The 20,653-nt window shown below is 41.4% G+C and overlaps 1 protein-coding gene across 4 annotated transcripts in view; it reads left to right on the top strand.

Annotated features, from left to right (window-relative positions):
- DCAF1 (DDB1 and CUL4 associated factor 1) overlaps positions 1 to 20,653 on the top strand; it is a 106,862-nt gene that overhangs the window by 55,044 nt on the left and 31,165 nt on the right. For all 4 annotated transcript variants that reach the window (XR_012159884.1, XM_073352499.1, XM_073352498.1 and 1 more), the window contains exons 18-22: positions 740 to 973; positions 10,994 to 11,087; positions 12,787 to 12,891; positions 13,710 to 13,783; positions 15,191 to 15,295. Coding sequence is in view for 3 of the 4 variants with exons in the window: in XM_073352499.1 (XP_073208600.1) it covers positions 740 to 973; positions 10,994 to 11,087; positions 12,787 to 12,891; positions 13,710 to 13,783; positions 15,191 to 15,295 (612 nt within the window). In the remaining variant the exon portion in view is untranslated. The remainder of the gene's footprint in view (positions 1 to 739; positions 974 to 10,993; positions 11,088 to 12,786; positions 12,892 to 13,709; positions 13,784 to 15,190; positions 15,296 to 20,653) is intronic.

The raw sequence follows: 20,653 nt of genomic DNA, 5'->3' as shown, positions 1-20,653 counted from the left end.
CCTTATCCAACTCTTCCAGTGTTTTGGCACTCCAGGGAAATCAAATCTGAGTTTGCAATGTGATCATCTGGCAACAGATTGATATCCAAAAAACAAAGGCTTATGGCTTCATTGCAGGGTCAGAAGGATACTAGGCTGTGAGAAATACCTCTGAGAAAATAGTCACATGCACAAAAAGTATGAAGGTTTTGTCTTTGGTTTTGAAAATCCTTCTCAGGGAAATAGGGGCACAGTTTAGTGAGACCATGTAGTGTAATAATTGCCAGTAACTTGAACTCCTTCTCCTATATTTCAAGGTTTTCTTGACTGTGTCCTAATGGACTTTTTCTTTGCTTGTAGCCTGTAAATATCACCTCCTTTAAAGTTAGTTTAAATATTTCTGTAGCAGACTGGCTATATGCTGCCTTTGTCTAAAACTTTGCAACCTATTTTTCAAAACTGGGTTAGTTTTCTAGTACCAACCTCAAGCTTGTTAAACATGTTAGACAGCCCCAGATGAGCTAAGCATTGCCCAAATGTATGGGGAAACACAGACCCTGGCCTGGAGAACTTTTGTCTGAACGTTTGATGCCTTGGAAGGGAGAGTCTGACATTGGCAAGCTCTCATTTGCAATGCATAAGAAAAGCTAGGGTGAGAGGGATCACCAGAAAATTCTGGAAGGGATGATAGATAGTGTTCTTGGGCACTGATAGAACTACAAATCTTAACTAATCTTTCTTTTTCTTTTTAATCTAAAAGATCTATGATATTCAGACTGGCAACAAGCTATTGACTCTGTTTAACCCAGATCTTGCCAACAACTACAAGAAGAACTGCGCCACCTTTAACCCCACAGACGACCTTGTCCTAAATGATGGGGTGCTCTGGGATGTCCGCTCTGCACAGGCCATCCACAAGTTTGACAAATTCAACATGACCATCAGTGGTGTTTTTCATCCTAATGGGCTAGAGGTCATAGTCAACACAGAGATTGTATCCTTTTACCTCCGTTGTAACACTAATGCACTGGAAACATAAAATCTTGGACTGACAAACAGGTGGTTTGATTGCAGCAGCCTGTATAACTGTCCGGCTGCGTCATATGATAAGCAGAAATAGAATTTCACAGGCTGTGGTAGTAACAGAAGCTTTAATACATAAGTTAAATAGGGTGAACATAGAAATTATGCAGGTTAGATCAATAGTCCATCTAAACCAGGTGTTCTCAAATTTTTTGGGCTGAGGACCCATTTACAGATGTTTAGCGCCTGTTGCAACCCAGTAAGTAGTCTGGGGGTGGAGGCTCTGGGATGGTTTTGGTTGGATCCTACCCCTTTGGGGACTTGGGTCCTTCCCAGCACTCACCCCTCAGTGGCGGCTCCTGGATCTCCTGTGTTGCGGGGCTGGCTGGGCTTGGCTCTCTGCCCTGGGCATTGCAACACCGCTCAGGTTTGGCCCCACCCCCCTGACTGGACCAAATTTGTGTGAGTGGAGTTGTGACCTGGCTCATGGGGTTGCAGTGCCATTCACTCAAATGGCCTACATGAACTCCTGTCGTCATGACAGTTGGACTAAACCTGTATGGCACTGGGACCCCAGAGGCTGCAGTGCCTGGAGCAGGGAGACAAGCCCAGCCCGCCCCATGGGACAGGAGTCACAGGAGCTGCCATTCCACCTTTTGAAACATTCTGGTAACCCAATTTTGCTTGAAAAACCCTGATCTTAACCCAGTGCCTGATGCTTCAGAAGATGATGTACCCTCTCCCCTCCCCCAGTGGACACTTATGGGCTAGCCTATTCATAGGTGAAACTTTTAACTTTGGGGACATTTATTACCTTTGGATAACTGGACATTTGGATAAAGGTAAATGATGATTTTAGCTGCAGCTTCACACTGAAATTTCTTTCAGTCACTGACCACGATGACAGACTTCACTGGGAGTCAAAGCTCTATACCCAGCTAAAGTGATAATGTTCGATACTTTGACTCAGTGCTCTCCCTTAGTCCTGCATTCTTGTTTCTGATCTGACACTTAAAACCTCATTGCCACATCATTTTGTTTGCCTTTTTTGAGCTTTTTTGTTTTGTTTTACTGAATTTTGTGTCTAAATAAAAAGTTCTCTGTCATTTAACACGTGACCCACAAGCTTTACTCCTCTTCACATAATTTATTGGCATAGTGGTGGCTAATAGAGAGGTTTTGTCTGTACTATTATTTACTAGGGCTGTCGATTAATTGCAGTTAACTCACGCAATTAACTCAAAATTTAATCATGATTTAAAATAATTAATCGCACTGTTATACAATAGAATACCAATTGAAATTTATTAAATATTTTTGGATGTTTTTCTACATTTTTAAGTATATTGATTTCTAGTACACAGCACAGAATACAAAGTGTACAGTACTCACTATATAATTTTGATTACAAATATTTGTACTGTAAAAATGATAAACAAAAGAAATAGTATTTTTCAAGTCACCTCATACAAGTACTGTAGTGCAATCTCTGTATCATGAAAGTGTAACTTACAAATGTAGATTATTTTTGTTACATAACTGTTTTGTTTTTGAGTGCAATGTAAAACATTAGAGCCTAGAAGTCCACTCAGTCCTACTTCTTGTTCAGCCAATCGCTAAGACAAACACATTTGTTTACGTTTACGGGAGATACTGCTGCCCGCTGCTTGTTTACAGCGATACCTGAAAGTGAGAACAGGTATTCGCATGGCACTTTTGTAGCCAGTGTTGCAAGGTATTTACGTCTCAGATATGTTAAACATTTGTATGCAGCTTTATGCTCTGGCAGCCATTCCAGAGGTTCCATGCCGATGATGCTCATTAAAAAAATAATGCATTAATTAAATTTGTGACTGAACTCTTTGGGGGAGAATTGTATGTCTCCTGTTCTGTTTTACCCACATTCTGCCATATATTTCATGTTATAGCCGTCTCGGATGATGACCCGGCACATGTTCGTTTTAAGAACACTTTCACAGCAGATTTGACAAAACACAAAGAAGGTCCCAATGTGAGATTTCTAAAAATAGCTACAGCACTTGACCCAAGGTTTAAGAATCTGAAGTGCTAATCAAAATCTGAGAGGGACGAGGTGTGGAGCATGCTTTCAGAAGTCTTAAAAGAGCAACACTCAGATGTGGAAACTACAGAACCTGAACCACCAAAAAAGAAAATGAACATTCTGCTGCTGGCATCTGACTCAGATGATGAAAATGAACATGCATTGGTCCGTTCTGCTTTGGATCGTTATGGAGCAGAACCCGTCATCGGCATGGACGCATGTCTTCTGGAATGGTGGTTGAAGCATGAAGGGACATACGAATCTTTAGCACATCTGGCACGTAAATGTTTTGCGACGACAGCTACAACAGTGGCATGCGAATGCCTGTTCTCACTTTCAGGTGACATTGTAAACAAGAAGCGGGCAGCATTGTCTCCTGCAAATTGTAACCAAACTTGTTTGCCTGAGCGATTGGCTGAAGTAGGACTGAGTGGACTTATAGGCTCTAAAGTTACACATTGTTTTATTTTGAATGCAGTTTTTTTGTACATAATTCTACACTTGTAAGTTAAACTTTCATAATAAGGAGATTGCACCACAGTACTTGCATTAGGTGAACCAAAATATTACTACTTTTGTTTTTTACAGTGCAAATATTTGTAATCAAAAATAAATGTAAAGTGAGCACTGTACACTGTGTATTCTGTGTTGTAATTGAAATCAATATAATTGAAAATATAGAAAACATCCAAAAATGTTTAAATAAATGGTATTCTATTATTGTTTAACAGCACGATTAATTTTTTTAATTGCTTGGCAGCCCTATTGTTTACCTGTTACTAGTGCACAAAGTGGCACTTCTTCCTCTGTGCTAGCTCGTTTAAGTTTGGCTTCAGTGAAGTGACTGCTATGCAAAGGTAGCTCTCCAGAGACTTGTTTGTGAGCTTGTTTCGAGTATCATTCTTGACTGTGCTTCTGACTACAAATCTGGATTTGTTCATTTATGGTGATCTGAACATTGAGAGTATCAGGAGGGAGAGTTTCTTAAGGTTTGGGTATTTTTCTGTGTCCAGATAACGTGTCCAGGATGTCATGATTTCGGTGTTCTTGAATTCATTCTTCAGCATGTCAGAGGTCTGCAAGTCGACTAGTTCTAGCTGCAGGACCCCCTCATCTGTTACAGGGAGGACCATGTGGATGTGAGATGAGAAGTCATGCTCAGGTGGTATGGAGAAAGGATCATGTACAAAACCAGTTACATCCTTTGGCATGAAAAAAATCTCTAAATTGGGTGCTGAAGTTGTCCTGTCGCTGTTAAAGGCAGCGTGTCATGAGAGGACTGATCACAACTGTCTTCAGTGCTGATCAATGGTTGTGGAATTGAATAAAATGCAAAAGCTTCCCAGAGCTCAAATTCATGAGAAATATGTTCAACTTCTTCTGAAAAGCTTCTAGCTTCTTGACAAGGTTGCGGATTATCTTCTCCTGGCTTTGCAGCTGTACATTCAGGGTATTCAGATGGCCAAATAAGTTGCAAAGAAATACTGTTTTGACCATGAATTCAATATCTCTAGAAGGGCCAGATATTCAGATGCCTCCTTGTGGCTGCTCAACAGCTTGAGCCTAGAGCTTGCAGCAGCATGGCAGTGATGTAGCCTCACCAAGCCAGTGAATATCTTTCTGGAGAAGATGATCTTCATGGTTTGCAGAGGACTCAGCAATCAGCTCACAAAATAGTCTCTGCTGCAGACTTGAGAAAGCTCTGATGAAATTGATTATTTTCATCCATCTCCTTACCGTCTTTCAGTTCCCCACTCAACTTGGCACACAGCATACTTTGGGGAGGGCTTTCGGTTGTGATGCTACTTCTGCTGGTTGTGCTGCAAGGCCCTTCCACTTGCCAGCATTGAAGGTTGCCATCTGTTAGCAGAAGGCAAATGTTGCTTAGTGAGAGTCGCTGTTTATCAAACGCTGCATTGATTTTCTTCAAATACGACATCTCCAGGGAAAAATGTTTCCGGGGCATCAAACTGAAAAGTTCTTCTCAGAAGGTTTGGCCATCAAAGTAGCTCACATTCAAACACAGCTGTGCTATGTCTTTATTGTAATTGATTAGTCAATGGCCACTGACACAAACTCAGCACCTCTCAGACCTTTCAACAATTAATGGAACGCTTTGTCAAAACCTGGACATGGGTGCATTGTAGTCGTTTCTGATGGGAGCTTGCTTGACAGTGTTCGTGGTGACTGCCTTCATCTTCTCATCAGCTTCCACTTCCTGGAGAACAGCCCGCATACACTCTTCGATGATTTTGGAATGACTGAAGAGCTTCGTCTTTGATGCTAGAGTCCAGGCCACTCATAGAGAAGCCATAGCCATCTCCTGTTGTGATGCAGAACTCATGAGCATCTTACTTCCATAATTGTAAGATATGATCAGGAAGTCGACCTTTGATCACCTTGTCTCTGTGTTCAAAGGATAATTGTCATTGAAAGTTGATTGGTTCATATAAAAGTGGTATCTCAGGTTGTATTCCTTTATGACAGAAACACACTTGTTGCACAACAAGAACATTGGATTCACTTTGGCTACATTTGGTAGAAAGAACAAATATTCATGATCAGTTCTTCATTAAATGATCAAGGGTGTGTGTGGAGTCACTGCAGGAGTCAGGTGCCTCCTTATTAATGCTTGAGTGGGAGGAAGATGGAGGAGTAGAGCAAGGGGTGACTCCCCCCAGAGCCTTTTTCATCCCTGCCTCCATCTACCTGTGTTCCCAGTTGGGGGCTTGGCTGTAAGGACAGAGCCCCTGGCTTTGTCTCCACCCCAGACACCCGGCATCACCAGCCCCGGTGCTCCCCTTGCTGCAGAGTCCTTGTGCTCACCTGCCTCTGAGTACCATTCCCAGTCAGCCACCCATCCCTATGGCCTGACACCTGCTGGCTCAGAAGATGCTCTGCAGCTTGGGAGGGAAAGGGGTTGCCTGGCAAGTGAGTTCAGGGGCCAGAGCTGGAGCCATGTAGTGGGGCCACCTTTACAATGGAGCCCCCAGTGGGGAGCAGGAGGGAACAGCTTATGCCCTGCAGGCTGGATGTGGCCCGTGGGCTGCCATCTGAACAATGCTGGGTGAGTTCTTGACCCAGGGGTTGTGAACAGGGACAGTTGTTGCAACCCCCCTGGACCTTTTAGTGGCTGGATGGGAGAGGGGTCTTCAACTTCTTACTTTTTGTAGTATGGGGTCATAGTAGTGAAAAGTTTGAGAATCAGTGCCCTTAAAGTACTGGGTTTTATATCTCCACTTAAAAACAAAAGTGCCCTGTAAAGCTACTGTGGATGTTCTCATTATCCATATAGAAGTCTATACTTTTTGGAATCCCGTTAAACTCTTGGCTTCAGTAATGCTTTGGCAGTGAGTTGCAAATATTAGTTAATGCATTATATTAAAAGGTTTCTTTTGTTCACTTTTAAATGTTATTGCCATTCAGTTTCATTGGATGTCCCTTGTTGTACTGTTATGAGAGGGTAAACAGGAGTGCTTGACCAACCTTCTCTGTACCATTCATTATCTTATGTACTTCTGTCATGTTTCCTCTTTGAGACTGTTTAGTGTAGAGAACAATCTTTTCATGCTTGCATTTCTTGACCCTGATTCCCCCTCTTATTTCTGCTATCACTTTTGAGCTAGGGTGGCCCACGTTGACCCAGGTAAGGGCAAACAATTGCTTTATATTTGAGGCGTTATGTTGTCACTTTTGTATCCCATTCGTTATACATTCTAACTTTTTGATTGCTTTTTTTTTTTTTTAAAAACACTGCTGTGCATTGAACAGAAGGGGTTTTTTTGTTTGTTTTTTTCCATTGAACTGCCATAGTGACACCAGGACTTTCCTGAATGATTGCTCGGTTCTAAATTGTAGGGTATTCCTTCAGATATTATTCAGATATTAGTGTATGAATAATTCAGATTATTCCTTCCAATGTACATTATCTTGCATTTGACAACATTGAATTTTATCTGCCTTTGTGCTGCCTATTTACCTAGCTTTGTTTAGGACCCTCTGAAGCTCTTCATTAATCTTGAGTGATCTAAATAATTTTGTCCTCTGCAAATTTTACCGCCTCCCATGCCCGCTCTCATTTGCTCATTAATAAATATTTTAAAATCATACCCTAGTATATAACTTTGAGACATCCCCTCTGACTCTTTGGACACACTGAAAATTGACTATTCCTACCATTTCTGTCTTATAGCCAGTTTCTAATCCAAGATGGAATGTTGCCACTTATGCCATGCATTAGATTTCTTAATATTTTTTTTTTCCCCCAAACGTCTTTTATAAACTCAAATTATGTCAACTGGTTCTCCTTATAGCTCTGTTCACCTCCTCAAACAATCTGAGTAGATTAGAGGCACCATTTTTCTTCAGAGAAGCCATGCTATTTTGTGTATCTCACCATGCTCATTTAGGTATTCTATTTTTAGCTGCTGTTCTAGCCAGTTTACTTACCTGATACTGAAGTAGGGATTACTGGTCTGTAATTCTCACTCCAACACTTTTTTTTTTTTTTTTTTAAATATATGCACAACTTTTTCTCCCCTCTAGTCCTTTGGTACTGTAGCGGACTTTAATGACAGATTGTGTATATTTGTTAGTGGTTTAGCCTATTAATTCTTAAATTCCTTTGGATTCTAGTCCTAGTAACTTCTTGCTCTTTAACTCATCAGTTTGTTCCATTACCTTCTCATTTTGACAGCTCAATCTGATGTCTGTGATTTGAAAAAAAGTAGATCTGAGGAGGGTATCCCCCCCCCCAACATCTTTTGCAGTGAATTTTGATGCACAGACATAATCTTAGGTTGTGTGCCCTGTCTGTAGTCTCTTTACTTATTTTCTTAACACTGTTAGTTCAGTATATATAGTGGCTCATTTGCAGGCTTTCTGCTTCCAGTTTAAAGAATTTCTTGTTTGTTTTTGGTTTTTTGCACTTCAGATTCCTTCCTAGCCCTTGTAACTTGCATCTTACACTTTACCTGGCTTAGTTTAGTCTCCATCTGGAAGGCAACATGTTCTAATGGATAGGGCACTAAACTGAGTCAGGAGACCTGGGTAATATTCCTAGCTCTGCTAGTGACCTGCTGTGAAACATTTCAGCAAGTCCGTTTTACCCCTGTACCTCAATTTTTCAATCTAGAGGTAATGATACTGACTTTATTTGGTGAAGTGCTTTGAGTGTCATGGCTGAAAAACACTATTTAAGAGAGGATTATTTATTTCTAAGGGCTTCACATTTCTGTTTTCTGAAGGACACCTCTAAAACTAGTTTCAGAGTAACAGCCGAGTTAGTCTGTATTCGCAAAAAGAAAAGGAGTACTTGTGGCACCTTAGAGACTAACCAATTTATTTGAGCATGAGCTTTCATGAGCTACAGCTCACTTCATCGGATGCATGCCGTAGTTGATAGATCGGCATGCATCCGATGAAGTGAGCTGTAGATCACGAAAGCTCATGCTCAAATAAATTGGTTAGTCTCTAAGGTGCCACAAGTACTCCTCCACCTCTAAAACTGTTGAGCTTTGCCATTTAACCATACAGTCTGTCATTTGTGTTTTCTTACCTTTTTGATTCTTTTTTGCTTAATGGTATGGTGTGTTTAAATAGCCTACATGCTGAGTTCTAGGATTTTAATTTCCTTTTACTTCTGATGAGCTGCTTGCTTTTTATTTAATTTAATTTTTTAAATCCTCTTCAAGTTTATTAGATCTAGTCTTTGGCATGATTATTTCCCTGAGGCTGTGGAACTTACTTATGTTATGGTGACTCTTGCTTAATGGCTCAACTGTAGTTACTACTTTAATCATCTCCTGTGTGTTGCTATTCTTGACTTAGAACTAAGTCTTTTCTCTTATGTGTTCTAGTACTATCTGTTCCAAGAAGCAATCATTTATGGGGTCGAGAAATTGCCTTACCCCTCCTTGTCTTTTTGTGACATTTGACCAATTTATGTATGGGTAGTTGAAGTTACCTATTATAATTTTTTAGACTTAGTTGCTTTGTTGTCCCTCACATTATGTACTTACTACTAGCTTTCACATTAAGAAAGATTTTTATTTGTGTTCTTTTGATGTGAGAATTGTGTTGGTATATGTTCTGCTGTATGGTCCTCTACACTAAGAAATCTTGTCTTGAGATTCTGTAGTGGTCTTCCTTTCTCATGTAGCCTCTAACCAGGTCTTACACTATCACGTTAATCGTCGTCATTATATCATGTTTCAATAATGTCTTTTATGTTAAGGCCACTTTCTGTTGTTAGGCATTTTAGTTCACTTGTTTTTTGCTTTTAAGCATATGTACTGGAGTTTTATGCTATTTTATAGTTTATTTTTGGCCTTGTACCTCTTTTAACTCCTTAGTCTGATCCCCTGTTACTCTTCCAGAATTTTGCCTCTGTGATCTCAACTAGTCACTCCTTCAGTACAGCTGTATTCTTATTCTTTATTGGTTACAGAATTTCTTTTGTATTTTCCCAGTCTCCTCCTCAGATACTGTGGCTTCCCCCCAGCTCCTACTTCAAATAAGACCCCAAAGCCTTGTTAATTTTCTCTGTCCTCAGGCTGGTTCTATTTTTGTTAGTGGAGCCTATTGTTCTGCATAGGCTGTCCCTTCCCTCCAAGTTCCCCAGCATCTAGTAAATGTAAACATCTCCATTATTCTCCATGCTCTCACTTATACACTGAGATTTTGAAATGAGGCCTGCCGCGCTGGCCCAGTTTTTAGAGAGAGATGCTATGGAGGCCAGGGTTCAAAGTTTCCTTCCCCCCTGTCCTTCACCACTAATATTCTAAATTTAACTTCCAGGATGACTTCTCTGTCTCTCTTACCAATATGGCATGTCCTACAAGCAAATCCCCAGCGTTTGCTATAAGTCTGTCTAGATGTCTCACGAGATCTTTTACCTGCACATTCAATAGTCAGATTACCAAATAGATTTCATGGTCACCACGTGCTGAACTGTTGATATTTCTAGTTATTTAATCTGTAACCCCATCTCCTGGAGTGACTGCCATGATGAGTAAGAAATAATAGTGGGTTCCAACTAGGGGAAGTTAGTCCTGCTCTTCCACATTGGCTTCACTGGGAGACTGGCTTTCTCAGCTGGAGGATTGGGGCAGCTAGTTCATAGGTGGGTTCAGCTTTCAGTGTTTTGTCTCTAAACATTTCTATTTGAATAATTCTAGTCTTAGGATGCTGCATTTGGCCATAAGGCAAGCAGTCACGTATTCTTCACTCTATGCAGTAAGCTGGGTGCCCCTCATCGTGATTGATCTGCTGCTGACATTCTACTGCTATAATTTAAGCAGGAGTTTTTCCTCTGTATATTAGATTGAATGAACTAGTTTAGAAGGGTACCTACCTTAGTACCAGACTTCCACTTGGGCCACTCTTCCTGTGCTAACTCTTAGTCATGCTCTCTACTCAAGTGCAACTCGTTTCTTTTTTAATTGTAAAGGTTCTTACATCTCTGTAGTCTTGGTGGTAAGACACTGGTTATGTTAACGATTGAGTGAGATGGGGGTGGGGTGGGGAGTTAAGACTTTCAGAAAGGGAGGCAGGAGAGGAGAGGGAAATATGAACCTCTCCAGCAAGGGAGGGAGTTGAGAGGGTTTTCTGTTGATGCCTGTTATATTCTGCCCTTTCAGGTGTCACTCATAGGTGTTTGTAGTTTTACCACTTGCATCTCATTCAGGGGATCATTTCTCTCGTCACCAAAAACTGCATCATAACCACCGTGCTTACAGCTGAGGACTTGGTGCAACATGTTTAATTATATTTTTGTTCATGCTGGAGGGCTTGTGATGGTAGAAGAGAGCTGAACATTTTCCTAACCTGGCAAGTAAGCTTCATTAGTTGGGCACTATTAATCTGCTGCTCACCATGGAGTTAAAATGGAAAATTTGTCATGTGTTATTCCTTAACTTCTTTCTTCAGTGGGATCTTCGAACGTTCCATTTGCTGCACACGGTACCAGCATTGGATCAGTGCCGTGTAGTCTTCAACTACACTGGCACAGTTATGTATGGAGGTAGGATGTCCCTTAGTATTGCACCATGGCATTGTTGTTCTCCTCAATCTCCTTGGATTTGGCAGTAGAAGCCAAGGGTGGGGATGTTCTTTCCCTCATGTTCATAGTAAAGCAGACAAACTGAAACTTTTCCCAGCCAATACTTTGTAACTTACAAGAGGAAAGAGTGCGGTAGTTGTCTTCAGTCATTTTTAAGGGAGGTTGCAACTCATAAAAGCTATGGTGAATCATTGCATGGTGGGGACCTGTAGTGTCCACCAGCTCTGTTAGGTGCTGTTTAGAACTTCACTGGCTACACTTTACCTGTCCCTGTAGTAGTCGTATCTGACTTGACAGTGTGGAACTTTACTGTCAGTGCAGCTCCTATTAATCTGACGCTGCTGGATAGAGCAACGTGTTAAGGATACATGGCCGCTGAACTTCAAGGGGAATCTGAACCACTGGTTTTAGCAGTTTCTGGGGATTTTGGAACATAAGGAAATATACTGGCCACTCTTGCAGTTTTGAACCAATCTACAGTCAGATTATGATACAGATTGTTTCCTTTTGGAGTACATTAAGTTCATGGAATATCAGGGTTGGAAGGGACCTCAGGAGGTCATCTAGTCCAACCCCCTGCTCAAAGCAGGACCAATCCCCAATTTTTGCCCCAGATTCCTAAATGGCCCCCTCAAGGATTGAACTCACAACCCTGGGTTTAGCAGGCCAATGCTCAAACCACTGAGCTATCCCTCCCCTCAGAATCCTCTAGAAAGCAGTGACTCTTTGGGCTGTGAGCAAGTTGCTTTAAGGAACAGAGTGAGTAAACACTCACTCAGCTGCATTAAAAGAACATTAAGTTGCAATGTCAAGTAGTCCAAAGTTAGGAAATGCCACAATTAAGATGGTCTGTGCAATTTTAATTAGGCCTCCTTTGCATATGCATTATGATAGTCTTTAATTACATTCCTTATACACAAATTCAGAATTTCCTGTTCTAACAACTAGATGTTCTTTTCCCTGCTCATAGGAGACCCAGGGGTCCTGACTCAAAATCATCTGCTCATAATTTGTAGGGAGAGATTTTTTTAAAAATCTGTTTATTTAGTAAGCTTTAATAGGAGGCACAAAGAACAGTTAGGCACTCTACTCCCACCAAAGGTCAATAGGAGTTGGGCATCAAATTCCATTTGTGCCTTTGAAAATTTTCCTCATAGTTTGTCCTTTGTGTTTGTTTTTTTTTAATGTTCATGTTTACTTAGAACTTACCCTTTCTCTTGCCCCTAACATGACATCAGGACTAGTGTACTTCCATGAAATTGCCATATTTTTTCTGCATGACTACTTTTATTGCTGGCAACTAGGAAATTTAATATTTTAGGTAGCTTTCTGTCACCTCAGTGATGCCATGGTCAGTTTGCAAGGTTAAAATTCAGCTCTCTGAAAAGAGAAGGATTTGTAATGCAGAAGTTTGGCTTGTAATAATTTGGGAAAGACTCTGCTTCCATTTATTTGCTAATCTTCGTAACCTTCAATGTTGTGAAAGACAACTTGGGAACAGTACTTGTTGGTTAAATGGGGTTTTGCCAAATTATTAAAAACAAAAACCTAAAAAAACTCCCCATCATAGTAGTGTGTGGACCCTGACAGGATCATAAAATGATTAGAGATAGTGTTATAAATGGGACATGGACTTGCCTAATAGTCTTTCCCTTGTCAGCTATGTTGCAGGCGGATGATGAAGATGACCTACTGGAGGAGAGGATGAGAAGCCCCTTTGGGTCATCCTTCAGGACATTCAATGCAACGGACTATAAACCTATAGGTGAGGATGAAGGTGCAGTTGCCAGGGGTTGGTTTGTGGGTTTGGTGCAGGTTGACTTAGATTTTTCTTTATTTAACCCCACCTGTTACTTCACCACAATATCTTATGAAAACAAATTCTGCTTAATATACCCTGTTCCAAGCACAAAGTTTGTCTTCAACACTAAATTAGCTTCAATAGAATTTCTGCTCCAGTACATGATTTCTTCTCCTCACGCACTCTGTAGCCTACAGTCACTGGCTCTGGCTTTCCTCCCACCAAGTCAGACATGAATCTGAGAAATAGTCAGTGGTATGGTCTAAGCTTTAATTGCGCAGCTTCATGAAAGATCCCAATTTTCTCCCCTACATTCCCCTCTCCCATCAGGATCTGTTCCTATCTGTAGCTCAAATGTCTGTCAGTTCAGCCTCCAGCCCGCGGCGCTCCTGGAGCTGAGCTCAGTGCAGCAGTAACAGGAGTGAGTAAACATGGCCTCTGGCTTTCGTGTGCTGAGATGAGAAAAGATGGCCCACATCTCTGTCCATCTCAGTCACTATCTCATTGGAAGTTGAGGGGCCAACTTGGTCTCTCCCCTTCTCAGAAAACCCAGTAGCCATATTTGCACAGAGATGGGGGCGCTATGGAAATCAGTGTGAGAACTGACTAGCTTAGTGTATCAGCTTAGAAATATTCTCCATTACTGGTTGAAATTAGATAGATGTGCTAAACATGCTTTTGTTTTAGCTATAGCTGTCCAGGCATATTTGTATATTGTATATTTGGCAAAGCATTGAATAACCTGCTGGTAACCATTAAGTTCACTTTGTGTTGTTTTCTAGCCACCATTGATGTAAAACGGAATATCTTTGATTTGTGCACGGACAGCAAGGATTGCTATTTGGCTGTTATTGAGGTAAAGGATCTGAGATAGTTGGGGAAGAGTAAATACCAGTATTTGTGGCTATGGTCTGAGAGCAATGCTTTAAAAAAATAAACACTTACCTTTATTGGAGCTGGGAGTTCTGGAGCTCCTACTATCCATCTCAGATGTCTTATGCACTGGTGCTTTGATGTGGATAGGGGAGTACTAATCAGTTCTCTATACCCCATCCCTTGTGCTTAAATTCAGTGCTGTCTCTGTCTCTCTAGCATATGCACATTTTTGGGACTTCTTGGAACCCTTCAGCTGCATTCCTCAAACATTGCCTTGCTTTAAAAGAAATATACTGCAGAGGGAGGTGTCCTCCTCACAAGCAGGGAGAAATACATTTTTATTCTGATTCTCTAGTCTTTTGTTGTTGAAACTTGCACAAAAACGGAAACTCTCTCTGTCTGGTGCACCCGGAGCTTTTATTTGGGCCTCTCTTACCCTCCCTGTTTCTTCTTGATAAGAAGGAAGCTGTGGACTTCTTGAAGTTTGGGGCTTGATGCAGGAATTTCTGGGTGACGTTCTATGGCCTGTGTATGCAGGAGATCAGACTGGATGGTCACAATGGTCCCTTCTGGCCTTAATCAATGCATCTGTAACTTGTAATGATCTGAGTTTCTCCATTAACCTCTAGTGATGGAGTGGCTAACAGGCTTGTATTAGTTGTCTTTTTTTTGTTTTTGTTTTGTGAGCTATTTATGGATCATTATAAAATCATTTCCTTCCCAACTTAGAAGCAGTTTTAACTTTTGATAAGGCTCTCGCCTCATGCTTCATACAGAGTAGCACCATAATACTAGCCTTGGGATTACTGTGCTGTTCCTGGCACAGAAGCAGGGTTTATGCTTAGGGGCACAATCAACAGTAATGCCATGGTCCTAGTGCAAACTATTAGTGTATCAGCAGTTGGCCTATAAGAGTGGAGAGTTCAAATCCCACTTGGGACAAACCGCTTTGTTTCTAAAGCAGTGGTTGTTGGCAAAGTTCAGGTGGGAGAGGAGGGAGAGAATCTAAAGGGAAGCTGGTATGCAGTTTCAGAGAGTGTGAACAAACCCAAAGTTGAACACGGGTGTTGAATGGTCAAAATGAAGGTTTATGAGGTATAAAATTCTGTGATAGGAATCTTTGTTGGGAGTGGCATAGATGCTAGAATCTCAAAGCCAAACCTTTTATGCTGCTCCTGAGGTAATTCTTGCAACATAACAGCATAATCATTAGTACTAATTACACTGTGTATGTAAGTAGCAAATAAAAAAGATAAAATGCCTTTTTGTTGTTTGTTCTTGGTCATAACCTCTCTTCTGTAATAGAGATCATGATAGAGTTGAGTTACATAAGAAAGCATAAACAGTTCCACTAGGTACTAACTGCTGTGTTGGGGGTTTTCTTCAGAATCAAGGGAGCATGGATGCCATGAACATGGATACAGTTTGCAGGCTCTATGAGGTAGGCAGGCAGCGTTTGGCAGAAGATGAAGAGGATGAAGAGGAAGATCAGGTGAGTACTGTAGAGTCATTTTGATTGTTGCAGTCCAGTTGTAATCAAACTCTTTTCACTCATAGCTGGAATGCTGGGAGCTGCTGCTTGTTAAAATATTACTATAAAAAAGCAATTCTGTAGGATAGTGTTCTTTTTTTTCTGGCTGTCTTTAAGTACATATTTCCAAATCTTTAGGTTTAAGATTGGCTTGGTCATTTATGATTTGTAACCCTTGTATAAATAGGATATGGAGCACAGTATTGCATTGTGAAATTGCACAGTGTTTCTGTGTAATAAAGATGTTTATGAAATTTGGTAACATCTATAGGTTTATATTGGGATGCACTAATATCATCTGGCTTAAACTAAGCATTTGACCTCTGGATTCACTGTGTCTGTCAATCTATAAAAGAGCGAAGAATTATTATTACTCAGGATACAGTAGGTAATATGATTATCTGCTATGCTACAGCACATTCTATAGTCAGTTTTCAGGAGACCTCTTGGTGCCAGGCTTCATAGAACTGCCAAGCACATTCTGCTTTGGTTGCAGGAGAAGGGAAATAAATATATATATCCCAAAAGACCTGGAGTGGTTTATTGTCACCTTTTTGGTGTTTGTATTGTGATACATTGATGTCTGCATCATGGAAACACAGCTGATTTTTCTTTTTTCCTCTGTGTTGGCATGGTGAGGGGGCTGTAAAGAGAAGTTTGATTTCTTCAGACTACACAGAAAGCTAGGGTTTTGGTGTTCATTCCACTTTCTTAATCTCCTTTTGTTAAAATAAAACTGCTTTACTGGCTTTCAGAGGAACATTTGATAATAGCATCCATGGAGACTGGAGTTTCAGTCTAATCAGTGGATTTATGCTCTCTGTAATATTGGTAGTACCTCATATCACCTACACAAATTAGATTGGGAGAATGCTTTTCTTTTTCATCCCTGATACCACATTGATTCAAATGTTGTGTTATGGGGCAGTGGGTGCTTTATTATGAAGTAGGAATTATCTGCCACTGTTTGAGGCACACCACCAGACTGGATGGATCTGGTTTAGTAACTCTATAGAACAGCAACAATACTTTCTAATAGAAGAAGTACTAGTTGTTGTCCTTTCCAAATAATAATCCAAATTTTGACTACCTAATAGCCAGCCAACATCTATCCCGGAGCACATGTATGTGTAAAATAATGGTTTTTGGCTGTAGTCAGTGAGTGTGCCTCATGTTCATGTCTGTTTCCTCCTAAATTAATTTAATGTGTTCAGCATCCTTGTGGTAAACTTCATCATGAGTTTGACAAATCTACAAAATACACTTACTGTAAAACTTCTTTTTGTATAGCTATTTCCATTTTTCACAGACAGCATTTACCAGTTGTTACCAGGCAAATATCACTGTTCTCTTATCCTAAATATAGGAAAATACTATAGTATCAGATACTAGCTCATGGTAATGGTTGGTGGTAGTCATTGACTTTTCAGTGGTGGTGTGTGTGTGTGTGTGTGTGGTGCCCTAAATGTACTTCTGTTTGTATATCTACATCTCAGGCACTGTTTGTGTACTGAAAAGCTATCACAAAACCTCTGAAGTAACAAAGCAGAATTGCTTTTTCGTTTGGTACTGTGGCATCAATTGCAGAATAAGAGCATGCAGTTGATGTATGCATTTATTGCTCTTGACTGTCTTTGTCCCTTGACTTTATTAAAATGCAGTCACTTTTACAATGACTTTTTGAGGCTGTCAACATCAGTCTTGGGTATGAGGGAGATTAGTTTTAATGTAAACTACATAAAAGCTACCCAAATTCCAGTCACTGTATATTTAGCAAAATCTAAACCAGAAACATACATCCTTTTTGTTTCTGGTAACCTTTTCTCCATTGCTTCCCTTTGGTTGGTCCAGTAGGTTGACTTGCAGATCCTCAAGATACAGCTTTATATCTTCATAGAAACTTCCTGTATTGAGCTAGGATAGGTGTGAGCAAACTACGGGCTGTGGGCCATGTCTGGCCCATCGGACCTTTTAATCTGGCCCTCGAGCACCTGCTGGGGAGCAGGGTCGGGGGCTTTCTATGTGGTTCCTGGAAGTAGTGGCATGTTCCCCACTCCAGCTCCTACGCATAGGGGCAGCCAAGACTATGGAGGCTCCACACGCTGCCCCTGCCCCGAGTGCCAACCCCCACAGCTCCGGGAACCATGGCCAATACCCCACCATGCCTCCGCGTAGGAGCCGAAGGGGTACATGCTGCTGCTTCCGGGAGCTATGAGGGCGGCGCCTGCGGATAGGGCAGCGCATGGAGCTGCCTGGCCATGCCTCCGTGTAGGAGCTGGAGGGGGGACATGCTGCTGCTTCCGGTAAGCACCTCCTGGAGCCTGCACCCCGGAGCCCACACCCCAGCTCTAGCCTTGATCCCCCTCCCACCATCCGAACCCCTTGGTCTCAGCTCGGAGCATCCTCCTGCACCCCAGACTCCTCATCCCCTGCCCCAATCCAGAGCCTCCTCCCATACCCTGAACTCCTCGTTTCTGGCCCCACCACAGAGCCCTCACCCCCTCCCAATCCCCAATTTCATGGGCATTCATGGCCTGCCATACAATTTCTGTACCCAGATGTGGCCCTCAGGCCAAAAAGTTTGCCCACCCCTGAGCTAGAAGGAGCAGAGAGCCGCAGCCCTTTCCCCCACTCACTCTCTTCCTTTCTCACTCTCTCCTTCTCCTGCCTCCCCCCCCCCTCCCCCGCACACACACTTTTCTTCTTCCTGGCTTGTGTGTATCTATTAAGGCTGGTCAAAAAAGGTAATTTGTATCTTACTATATCTAATATAGTTTTAAAATGTGGGGTGCTTTCACAGTTCTACTGCATTGCGTAGGCCTTGACAAATCAGAAAGGTACTTCCAGATTTCTCCTTGTTAAGTCTTCTCACTTGAGTGCCTCAAAAATTGATGCACAATGTCCTCTCTATAGCATGTGAATCTGATGTCTCTTCTTTTGACCAGAACTCATAAGTCATATGTTCTTAATCTGATTTACTAAATGTTCTAAATGATGCTCTGGTACTAGATCCTTTGCAGCTTGTGGATAGCTCAGATTGTTGGCTTTCCTTGGTATCCTCGATCTACACCTCCAGGCCTTTTGCTTTCACGTCTATTTCTTCTGTAAATGATCTGCTAGCAAGTTTCCCAATTCTTTGGTTTGAGTCCCCTTAGTGCAGTGAAGGAAGGAATTGAAGGTGTCCTGCTCATTTTGGTAATGGTGTTTGCAGCAAGTTATGCATAGCAAGTAATGGATGTGGGTGGGAACTGTGATAACCTCTTGGCTTCAGAGTATGACATCTCAGCATCAAAGTCACCTAATGGCTCTGTTTTTAGATGTTTCTGAGTAGAGAAGGGCATTGTGGCATCCGTAAAATGAAGCTGCCAGCAGCAGCACTTCCCCCTCCCCCCCAAGGCATCTCTCTGCACCCCTCCCGTGATTTGATTGGGAGGGGTGGGAGAAGGTAAAATCAAACTAACTTGCTGCTGCTTAAGCTACCCTCAGACCCAGTGACAAGGATGGATTAGCTGCTTTATGCATAGTTCCACTGCTGTAAATCCTTGAGTGTTTTTGTTATAAAATATTTGAGGTTAATGCTGCTGCAGCTGGTGGGCTTCTGCCTAGGTTACTCGTGCTAGACTTCATATTAGACCTCTGGAAAGCCTTCTTGTCCTAGCTGAGGGGAATATTTCAGAATGTCAAGCCCAATTAAGGAAATCTAAGGTGAATCTTCTGGTATTGTACCATTAAGATACGTTTCCTGGGAGTTACTACATTAAGTAAGGGGGAGATGAGGAAGAAAGGGGTTTTTGATGGCCAGTTAGGGCAATTGTGAAGTTGTGGGCTTTTTTTTAGTTAGGCCTTTATAATGAATGTTTGATGCTAAATATACAAATGAATTCAGTTTCACATCTAACAAGTAGGTGGCATTAACACTTGCTTTATTTAATATGGCTTCCATTCTAACCTATTTCTCTCAGATTTGGGGGAGCCAGGTAATGTTTTGACTGGCACACTTCCATTCCTTCTTTCTTTCCCTTTGCCTCTTCAGCTGGGAGTTTCAAAAGAGGCCAAGGGAATTAGACACCCAGATCCCACTAAAATTCAATTAAAGTTGGATGCCTGGCATCCTTGGGCTCTTTTGAAAATCCTAGCCTTACTGACTGTCTTTGACCATTAGCATTTAGTGTGTTTCAATGTGAGTTCATCATAATGCCCATCAAAAGGCCCATCAGAAACCCTGGCAATCTTGCTTGCATAACATTTGCATACTGAGTCTGTAGACAAATAGAGTTTTAGGTGCAGGTGGCAGGCCCATTTCTGCAGTATTGTCAGGGTCCAGTTCCCCACGCTTTCTTCCCTTTGAGCCCTTTCTCTCCTTCCCCTTTCACTGCAGTTCCCCTGGTCTTGCTCCTTCAGGTTTCCCCACTCCCTGAGGTTTTGACTGCACAAGTGGGCATCTGGTCTACTGATGCAGATGCTGGAACATCTTTTGGCTACTGTCCTGCTAAGGCCCCCTCCTCTCCCTTCACTGGACACTTACTCATTTCATTCATTATCTGTCTTTTGTAATGAGAGAGAAGGCAGGAGCGGTGGAGTAACTGGTACAGAGGGCAGTGAATGCACTGAGAAAGGTGAAGGAGTCTCAGGTGCTGCCCACATGCCCCCTGCAGTAGGCAGGAGAAAGGGTGGATAAAAATCAAATCTTTTTAAATTTAAATTGGATTTTTTTGATAAAATGCTTTTTGATGAAAAAACCTATCTAAAGATAGTTTTAATTAAATACATTATAGCTCAAAGATCTCATCATAGAATAGAGATTATACATTCTAATTCTATAGTATGAGACAATATATTCATGTAATATATAAGAAAAGTTTTATAAATGAGTTCCAATAGTTCATGGATTAGGGACCCAATCTTATGGGGTTCCAGAGGCATCTGTATAGATTATTTAGGTTAATCTTTCTATCTACCCAGTGGGACTCAGTGCTCAGTTTAGAAGATATCATCAGAGATGCTTAGTTTTGCAGTTCTCAAACTGTGGATTTGTCTCTCCAGAGATAACATGCTTGTTAACAGAAAAAATGTTTTTAAATAAATAAATATATAGAGGTGAGAAATAACAGACTTCAACCCTATTGTCCCTCTGCAAATTTGTGTACACAAAGTCAATCCCTTACCTCTCTCTAAAAGTGCAAAGTTTCAAAAAGTTGAATGAATAGAAGATTGTTGGGGTTAGAATAGATCTGGACAAGGAGAAGAAGTCTGGAGATAAATGTGAGAAGGGAGGGACAGGCAGTAGAAACAAAAGTGAAACTGAACAGCATATTCCAG

Source organism: Lepidochelys kempii, chromosome 7 (assembly GCF_965140265.1).
Source record: "Lepidochelys kempii isolate rLepKem1 chromosome 7, rLepKem1.hap2, whole genome shotgun sequence".
NCBI lineage: Eukaryota > Metazoa > Chordata > Testudines > Cheloniidae > Lepidochelys > Lepidochelys kempii.
This window is presented reverse-complemented; position numbering and strand designations above follow the sequence as displayed.